The sequence below is a fragment of the Colletotrichum graminicola genome (genome assembly GCF_000149035.1).
Source record: "Colletotrichum graminicola M1.001 genomic scaffold supercont1.15, whole genome shotgun sequence".
Classification (NCBI taxonomy): Eukaryota; Fungi; Ascomycota; class Sordariomycetes; order Glomerellales; family Glomerellaceae; genus Colletotrichum; species Colletotrichum graminicola.
In genome coordinates this window covers 431,044-441,006 of record NW_007361019.1, presented here as the reverse complement: position 1 = coordinate 441,006, position 9,963 = coordinate 431,044, and the positions used below count along the sequence as shown (strand labels likewise).

At 53.6% G+C, this 9,963-nt stretch overlaps 1 protein-coding gene across 1 annotated transcript; it reads left to right on the top strand.

The window, feature by feature from the left end:
* Positions 1–8,400: 8,400 nt before the first annotated feature.
* GLRG_04686 (uncharacterized protein) lies at positions 8,401–8,632 on the top strand (the record flags this gene model as incomplete). The annotated part of the gene is made up of 2 exons (XM_008095371.1): positions 8,401–8,555; positions 8,617–8,632. 2 exons carry the CDS (start codon positions 8,401–8,403, stop codon positions 8,630–8,632), a joined length of 171 nt encoding a protein of 56 aa, XP_008093562.1.
* Positions 8,633–9,963: the final 1,331 nt, after the last annotated feature.

Genomic DNA, 9,963 nt, shown 5'->3' with positions numbered 1-9,963 from the left:
AGGGACGAAAAATTCCCTCCTCCGGCACGGAGAAGTCAATTGACATTACTGGGCCGGCGGCCACGTCAGGCGGGTGCAACTCACATGAGCACTGCCTCACGTCGTGTCGTGGTCCGGACGAGAAAGGGTTACCAGAAGAGACCAGGAACGCGCACAGGCGGGCTGACGAGATCTAGACGCAAGGCATGCAAACCGGGAAGCATTGAAGGCGGACGAACAGGCGGATGTATCATGACGACTTGCATTTTCGGCGTTTGTTTTTTATCTTTTCATTCAACGTGGCCACGACTGCACGGGTTTGATGCACGCACGCGTGAGGGTTCTTGCCCACCATTGCTTGGCTATGACGATGGCAAATATTTTTTTATTACTTTCTTCTTTTATCGGGAAAGGAGGGGGATATAATATAGCTCGTCTTTTATTCTTGCTGACTCGAGTCGCACGGAGAAACACCTCTACGGGATTACGGGTAATAGGACCCGCTTGTCTTTGCGAATGAGAAATTCCTCATCATTCAAACCATTGGTTTCTTGTGTTTTTTTTTCCCCTAACCTTGCGGCGCACCCTCCCTTGGCCTTCCGTTACACCAACCGGGCGTGCGTGACCGTCTTCGCGACACAATCTTTTTCTCACCGTGAGGATGTTTGCACGCGAGGGCATCAAAATGCAAAGCAGAGGGGCGAGCTGGGGGAACTGGGAACTGCCGGCGCCGCCGTGGTCCCTGTGGGGTTCTTTTCGGCTTTTCCGGCCCGTGGCAGGGAGGACGCCGTCCGGGCTGTTGGCTGGGGTGGGCGAGGAACAGGGTTGGGTCCCTGCCTGTCGACTGAGACGGAGAGGGCAGGGGCAGATACTCCTCCGCACTGCTGCGCCGCGTTGAGCGTAAGGCTTGGTGACGAGCGGAAACAGCATAATATATGACTCAATGCCGCGATTCTAACCGGAGGTCTCTCTCACCAAGTGGGCATACAAATCGATAGACCATTGGGAAGCGAGGGAAGGGGGAAGAAGGAAGAGGGAAAAGGGGGCGGCAATGTCTAATTCGGTATGCATGCGTGTCTCCTACATTTGGGTTCTTTGCAGAGCGGGTGTTATGCGACTGCCTTTCTCCTAGATCTAGTCAACACTTTTTGCTACGCTGAGTGGGCGATATCAAGATACTCGACAAACGCAGCATATCTGTCCTTGGTAATGCCGAGTGTCCTGCGCTGCTTGAGTGTGCGATGCCCTGCTTTATATACAAGAAATTGAAATGAAATTAAAGTGAAATTGAAATCAAAACCGAAATGAACATCGCCTTCTACTACACGAGTCCAACGTATGCGGTCCTTCCTGTCCGTGTCTGTTCCCTGCGAGAATCTCATGCGGATCAATAGTTTCCCCGACAACGTCCCCAAGACGTTCTCTGGGGGCCGCCATGGAAGACCATCGCCGTTGGAGGACCTACGCGTACTCCCGGGATCAAAAGCGAAGAGTCGACCTGCCTGTTGATTTCCGGGTCATTTATCGGCGGCTTTTTCCAGAAAGAAATTATCCCTTCGTGGCGATCAACATCGCAAACCTGACGATGGTGTTCCTGAAATCCGGTTTATATAACAAATATACTACTAAATAAAGAGCAATATCAAATCCTGGAGACCGCGAGCCTCTAACCTCGATCTCGGTTCGCAGCCCCCCCCCCCCCGGTCCTTCACAGCGAGGCCAAATTACTCGTCGCATATTCCGGCCGTACGAAAGCAGAAATGGAACTGTCCCCGGACCTGCCAGGACGTGGTGGCTCGATACGTCACGCTCAGTTGCCGTTTGGGAAAACGATGACTTTTTTGTTTCTCTTGATTTCTTTTTCTTTCTCCAAATCGCTGAAGAGCGAGCGAACTGGAGCCGCTTCAACAAATGCTTCCCCGTCCATCAGCTACTAAAGAAAGAAGAAAGTTTCAAGACGATTCGGTGTAAGGCGCCATCATGCAGTGGGTGCCGGCGGCGGAGGACGCGAACACCGGCAGGTCTGTTGTCCCGCCGAAGCCCGGTCGATACACCCCGGGAAGAAAATGCTGCGCGCCACCTCAAGACCTGACTAAACAAGGCGGTTCGGGAGAAACCCATGGCTCCGGCTTCCCGCCCCCGGACGAGTCTTGTGGGGCTCAAGCGCCGGCGATACCGTTGACGGGTTCAAGTCGAATGCTCGCATTAGTAGTGTACAGACCTACGAATCGTATCTTGCCTCGCCTGATAGCAAGCCTAGCTCGGCATCGGCAGGAAAGCGGGGTTGTATGGGTTGGACAGCCGCTTGTTGAGACGTAATATGCCATATGGTATACGCACATGCAGTCTGTTGCCAGTGAAAAAGAAAAGAAAAAGAAAAAGAAAGAGAAAAAGCCAATGCTCTGCGTTGACACGGCCGCTCTGGGTAAAGTTTTACTTTTGGGGATTCTGTATTGTATCGACGAAGAGACCCTTGGTATGTGGTGATTATACCAAAAAGATCCGTCACAGCCTACCGGTCGAAGCGTGAATTCCTCGATGTGACGCACCATGGTGTTTAGGAAGCCACATTCAAGAAGACGTAGGTAGGTGCTCGCGTGGCGTCTCGCAAGGCCACATGCCTAGCTGGTTGACAGATCCAAATCATCATCATTTGCTTGCGCGCATCACGGTATAGATGTTTGGTTCATCACAAACACGCCAATGAAACCCATGGTCTTGACACCTCACAATGCTGCTTATTCCTAACGATTCCACAATGGTCTATCATGTCCTCTGTACTGCCAGGCACCCCATGTCCTAATGCTGATACGATCGTATTCTTCCTCGACATACAACCCTTCACGTTTCTACTCGATTGGTGCATTGCCATGCAGGTCTGCCGAACCGTTGAGACGTCAAATATGGCGGTATCACCTCTGCAGCAGAAAATAGACACCCACGGTGCAACTGCCCCAAGATGACAGGAAGGATGTACGGAACAGCCGTCGTTTCCATCCTCTAAGAACGTAACAGTTAGCTAGATGGCAAGTCAGCCACCAACAGACTTGGGTCAACAGAACTGTGCTAGCAAGATCTTGAGATTGCGTCCACGCAGATGGAATTCAGCTAGATGGCATATGAGGGTAAAAGGGAAAATGTAACACAGGAGAGATAGGACAAGCAAGGACAGACGAGGGAAACCAAGAGGGCCAAGACTAGCTGGAGCTGGAGCCCCCAACTTATAATACACAAGAGACTAGGACGCTGTACTCTGCCTGAGCGGACTTCACTATGCTCTCCACTCTGTTGACAAGTGTCACAGATCACTTGCATGACCTCTGAAGGTACCCGGATGTGAGAAACCGGAATGCCTCAATCCGAGGCTGGTTATTTGCCGCCGACCAAAGAACAGCAGCGTGAACTACTTGTCCGCAGCAAGTGCATTTTTCGGATATCCACAAGCCAGCTGTTGCGCATACGCAGTCTTTCCCGTCTTTTAGTGGCGATCGGGTAGGAGGAGGGGGAGGGGAAGAGGCATCTAAAGTGACGACTACAAGTCGCGTCTTTCAACTGATCGGGACGTTATTACGGCCGATTCTCTCATCATCTTGTCCCAGAGACGCGGCTGAGATGGCCCAGTTGAAGACGTGCAGAGATGCGTCACTAGGTAGAGCCGTCGTGGCATACGCAGCCCACGAACCGAACAGACATGAAAGAAGGAGCGGTAAACTAGATTACAGAGCACCCCGTAGTGCCTGGCGTTCACGAAGTTACGCCGAAGCGTAAGAGAACATCATCGCCCCAAAGTTGGCGGGCCGAAATATGCGTTTGACAGGAAGGAATGCGCGCCGTGCGGGGACCACACACAGCAACCGGGTTGTGTCGAGAGAGGCTCACGAAATCTTCAATTTTGCGAACAGCCAAGCTGTCCAGCCGAGATAACGCCATGACTCGAGACCTCTCCGTTGTCCTGGCATCGCAGCAACCCAAGAAACGCTCGAGAATACTGCCCAACCCCCTTGCCCCTCATTGTGCAAGGAGATTATCTGCCGCGATTCATGGACGTCCTATATCAGGGCCACGCCGGATTCAATGACTCTAGCAACGTGGCGTCGATGCCCTCGTACCGCGCAAGGCTGACGAAGGAGCAAAAAGCAAGGGTCAGTTAGGTCCGCGAAGAAGCATGGGAACGGGCCAGCGCAAAGTCAAAACTCCATCGTGCGGGAGATTTGCAAACCAGATCTTCACGACAATCGGCGAACTCGGGCCACCTTGCCATTTCGGCTGTGCCGTAGCGAGCGAGTCGTACGTAGGAGATTGAGCCTCGACCCCTCACTGTATAGACAAAGGTCAGATATTCTAGCGTCGCCAAACTATATTGGGCGTGTCAATGACTCGACCACAGCCTAGACCAACCCAACTGGAAGCTAAATAATATTTTCATCACAAAACGGCTTGAAAAATCCGGCACGCCCCCCAGCGAGCTCGGGCCCGAGCATCGCTAGTTTATGACGCTGCTTTGCGCGATCGAGAGACCAACGCATGACAAAAACATTTGTGTCTCGAGGGCCGGCAGACGGCAGACGCTGGCGCTAGCGTTGGCGCTGGCGCGTGCGCGGCCAATTGTCCGGGGAGGCTGCTGATTTTCCGAAAACTAGAACACAATGATCTTGTGGTCGGTCTAGGTACTCGCGCCGTGAGACCAGCTGTGTTACTTGAGATACATCTTGTAACGTGGCGGCCGCGACACACCGATACAAGTCTCGTCCGGCATGGCTCAAGAGACCATCCAGCAAAAAGACCAAGGGGTTCGCGTCGCGTGGTGTGGGAGATATGTTGTCCGATGAGAAACCACCACGGAGAAGAGATGTCTATTTCCATGGAGAATGTTGGCCTGGGAATCGAAGACAAGACAAAACACCCCGCGCACTCGCGCGGGGGGGGGGGGGGGGGACGTGCAGCAGACACCATCTGTTCTTGGTCGCGTATCAAGATAGATCAGCGCAACGAGCACCGAGCACCGAGCTGAAGGCAACATCCATGACCGCCAGTACCGGGAGGGTCAGTCAAGCCACCGTCAGTCAAGCCACCGTCAGTCAAGCCACTGTCAGCCAAGGCACCTTCGATGAAGAGAGAACGGGTGGGCAGACGGACGTTGACAGTGGAAGGATGGCGATCGGTACGATAACAAGTTCCGGAGTACGGACGAGAACGGCACGACGGCAGAGCCGCAAGCAAGAGCGTCAGTCAGCATTACTGTCAGCAAAGGGCAAGGGGAAAGTCCTCCCTCGCCTAGCGATGCTGGTTGTATACCTGAACGACCTGAAGAGTCAGTCCAGCAATGCTGGCTCGTGCGTGTGAGCCGCATGGAGGATGCTAACTAAGCAAGCCGTTGAGTTGGAGGTTGACCCGGGTAGAGTTGCCGGCCAGAAGGATGTCTGTCGTCCGCCCGCCGATTCGAGATAGCAAATGGATCACGTCAACGGGACGATGGGGAGGTGGCGGCAATCGTGGTGCTCAACAGAGTAGCGACTTGCGAGTGACGCACGCTGGGTTGGGTATGGGGAGGCTCCTCATATTGACTACCATACCGTTCCCACACGTCTCAACAAGGTTCGTCATGATACCGAAGGCGGAGAAGACGCTGTCTCGAGGCCCCTAAGCCCTCGATGGTCAGCCCCTGAGCCCCATTTGGGGGTCAAACGGATCTTCTTTGTCCAGAAAAACCCACGTACCTAGTAACAGGCGTCGAGCTTCCCTACGAACAGTGAAGGAATAAAGGGGAAAGGGGGGCACTCGGCAAGATGACTGCCAGGGATGCCGCTGATGAATCGTGACGGGCGGGGTGGGTCGATGGCCGTCAATGCAGTGGCGTCACCAGAACGGGATGCCAGAATGCCATGCATCGAGCGACATCCCTCGATGCTCAAAAGGTCGATGATGAAGTGTGAGTGTGTGGTGGTGGGGGTGGTGTGGCAGGCGCGAGGGATCGAACATTGAAGGTGACAGCGAAGCCCCTGCGTCGGCCAGGTACGCGCCCTCGTAGCGCCATGTGCTTCGAGGTAGGTCGTGCCGGCCGGGCATTTCCCTGCCATCGTTTGTCTCGGGGGTGGAGAGGGGCAACTTGGTTACCTATGCAAAGCTGACAGAAACCAGTTCAAATTTCGGTAGGTGCGCACTGGCAATTTCTGCTCCGTCCCTTCCTTCAGTCCCTCCGTCCCTTCCTCTGTGTCGTTTTCCGTCCCTTCCTCTACTGGTATTCCTGCCTCTGCTCCTGTCTCTGTTCCTGTCCCGTTCATTCTTTCTTCAGAGGCCCCGCTCTTGCTTGTGATCGACCTGATTGGCCGCAGCACCTACATGGGTAAGCAGCCCTCTTGCCCTCAACTGTGCCCCCGAGCCAATCAGCTACCGGGGGGGCCCCTGTCGCTGTTGCATATTCGGTCCACTCCGAGACGGCCGTCCCACTATATGGCGGGAATGGCGGGAAAGCGCGTGTTAGTGTGTGAATGCGGCTGTATTGCATGTCTGGCCCACAACCAATCACAGCTTCATAGTTGCGAGAAGAAAGAAATGTGGTTTTTTTATTTTTTATTTTATTTTTTTTATTCTTCGGCGTGCTACAGACCTAGTTGTTTCCATTCCATTTTCATATCTCTCGATATCGTCAGGGGATGCGAAATACTATAAACGCCTTGCTCATCAGATTATTCGGGACCCAGTTCTTTTTCACTTCATTCCAGAACGTCTGGAGCAATCGACATTCGCCTCCAGGTACCGCACCCGAGCCCCCTGTCCAATCATCTACGCGCGCTACCACCGATGCCTACAACCTTAATTCCTTGGCCCGGCCTGTGTCCTCGAGATGGGGGAGCAAGCCACCTTCCCTCGCGATCTCTCTCTCTCTCTCTCTCTCAAACAAAATCAACAAAACGGATACGGAGTAGGTACTTTGTAGGAATACATATTCCCTATCAACTTCCTCCTGATAGAATTCGTACGGGCGTGGCCATGCCGATACGGCATCGTTTCCCCGTCAATCGCCATCTCGACCAAATCGACGTCGAATCTCCACCACGACCGCCCCAAGAAATGATTCGAACCACGCCCACTAGCCCTCTCGCTGCTCGTCTGCATCGCATGCCAATATCAGGCGATGGCCCGCGTACACCGCCTCAATGAGTTTCATACCCTGAAACTCTACCAGCTAGCTCATCTCGGCCACCAATCCCCAAAAGGGAGGGAGTAATCCCATCCCCCCTGGTCTCAAGTTTTGGACACGCCGCGACTGGCAGCCACCTTCCTGTCAAACTAGAATGCTTCGCATCAATGGCCCAATAGAGCCGGAAACTCAGTTGCTGGGTACGGGCTTGGCAGGCACACCATTCGTATCTCAGTACTCCGTACGGATACCAATACTGGACAGCATGCTGTCCCTTCCCTTGCTTACTTCTGCAACTGCTTTAGCAAGCAGGCGAGCAAGCAAGCATATAACGTACACTTCCTGCAGACACTGCACAGTATCCGTAAATCACCATGCATTCATTCCTTCGTGGTTGACTCCTGTTCAACAACAGCCCCCGGCTCCTCTTCCAAGCCATACACCCCTGCCACATGCCACTTTGAGCCCTGTCGAGACGAGTTTCGTCACAGCCCATCATCGTCCGATATCACAAACCCGCGTCCCTCTTTTTTCCCTTCCCTCTCCTTCTCCTCTCTCTTGTAATCTGCCTGGATCTCGTCCCACAGCTATCCAAAACACCGCGTAACCACGCATCCTCGCATCGTCAACCAACCACATCATCCGGTTCTCCCCCCAACCAACGCACGGTAGACGCACACACGCCGAGAGATCTGCACGCACGCCTCCCTCTCGTACTCTTTTAACACTTCCACTTCCCACACACCATCCTTCTAGCCCGTCGAAAGCCTAATCCACTTCTCTCTCTATATCTTTTTTTGTTTTAAACTTCCAGTCCGCATTCCCTCACCACTCACCCAAATCCCGTGCCATCCTGCACCTCTCACGGCGATCCTTCATTTACAATCGAGCGCCCGCCCCGTGCTTTTTTATCTTTTGTTCTCCTCCAGCTGGTCTGTACAACCCAAGAGCCCTTTCCACATTACGCTCTTCCACGCGTACACGTCTCGTACATCCTGTACATATCCTCGCCTCGTCTCAACGCATCCACGGCATCGTCGCTAGCTCGACGCAAGCGAATCGCGAACTTTGACCAAATTTCACTCGTTGGAGGGGGATCCGGAAGAAAGAGGGCGACGACCCCATCTTGAACTATCTGTTCAGAAACAGAATAGGAACCGGTCCTCCACAATAGATTGCGGGGGGAAACCAAACCGACCATCACCATCATCTATTTGCTGGCAGCCTCACCAATAGCCGCCACTTTCAACATCCTTCCGAACCCCCCGGTACAAATCACGATGAAGGTCTCACTCACGCTCCTGGCCACGCTCTGCGCCTCGCTCGCCAGCGCCGGCGTCGTAATCACCCCTGTCCACCAGGACCAAGTCGTCCCCGCGGCGCAGAAGGTTGCAGGAGACTGTTTCTTTGGAGTCGTTACCCCCCAAGGTTGCGCGTAGGTCTCCGCAATCTTATTTTTTCTTCCTAACGATATCATTACTGACATAACTTTTCAGACCCTTGAGGACATAAAATGTGTCAAACGCAGAGAATCGGTAGGGAAAAACACCCTTTCGTGATAAGGGCAAGAAAAGATGAGGAAGGAGAGGCAGACCGGAGCTCGTCAGGGGCGCCTTGCCTGCCGATCCAACGCCAGCACCCTCATCTCACTAGTGACAGAGGTCTGGACGTTCGCCCCAACGATTCCGAGAGACCAGACCATCTCTTCGACATCACCTTCTTGTCACACATGATTGAGGAGCCCTCTCGTCACAACCCGCAGGGGAGTGGCGTGGCGTTCAACTCATGTGTCCTTGTACAAAGGAAATCTTACGGCCTTCAGTGACGGGCTCACGAAGCCTCAACCATCATCAGCATCAGTGGTTGTCTTTTTCACATTTTGTCATTGAGCATTTTCATACCATGGAGGAGCGAGAGAGAGAGAGAGAGACTGTGTGTGTGTGTGTGTGCTCTTTGGGGTGCGCTAAGCAAGCGACTATTGTCTTTTTTCCAGCGGAGCATTTCATGCTGCTGAACCCCCCCCCCCCCCAAAACTAATGTGCATCCAAGTATCAACATCCCCCCCACTACGGACGTCCGATGGGCTGCGCATGTGGTCTTGGCACTTCACTTCACATTTTTCATATTTTACCATATAACTAGATTTTCCCGTCTACTATTCACTTTCGATACCAAAAAGAATTGAAAATGGATATTGAACATGACCCCCCTTTCCTCACCCCTTGCTTTCCTGTGTCGCAAGCATGTCTTGCGTGTGCGCCTTTCCACCAACAAGTCGGGACTGAACCGTAGTGTTTGATCGTAGTCATGCCGGTGCAAGCCATGGCGCCCATCAAACACGGTTTTTGTGGCTTGTCCTCGGCCTCCATGGGCCAGGCTGAAGCCCCGATACGCTTTGCACTCCCCTCGCTTACTACGGGTCCGTGTTTTGGGTTTCCCGCGTGCCTGGACGCACTGACGCCCGAGCTGCCTCAGAAATGCTGGTCCCTTTCCTCATCGGGCCCCGTGTCGGTTTCGTCCCGACCTGGCCGTGTTCCATCTTCTCTGGACGAAGGTGGGTCCACGGCCGGCTTTCTTGTCTTTTTTTCCTGTAACGCAAAAACCTTAACCCTGTAGGCACCCAGAGCCAATCCGCGCCAGCGACCCGACACACACCTTCTCACTCCCGCTCTTGGACGACCACAAAGGACGTCCGCCAACCCACCAGAGGCTTGCTTGCTTGCTTGGCTTGGAGTGCGTGTGTATGTATGCCTGGAAGCCAACCTGGGAACCTGGGACTAGCCTGTCTCTCGGTCCCGAGACGAGTCAACTGCGGGATGACGTTCCGCAGATGGCCAAAATAG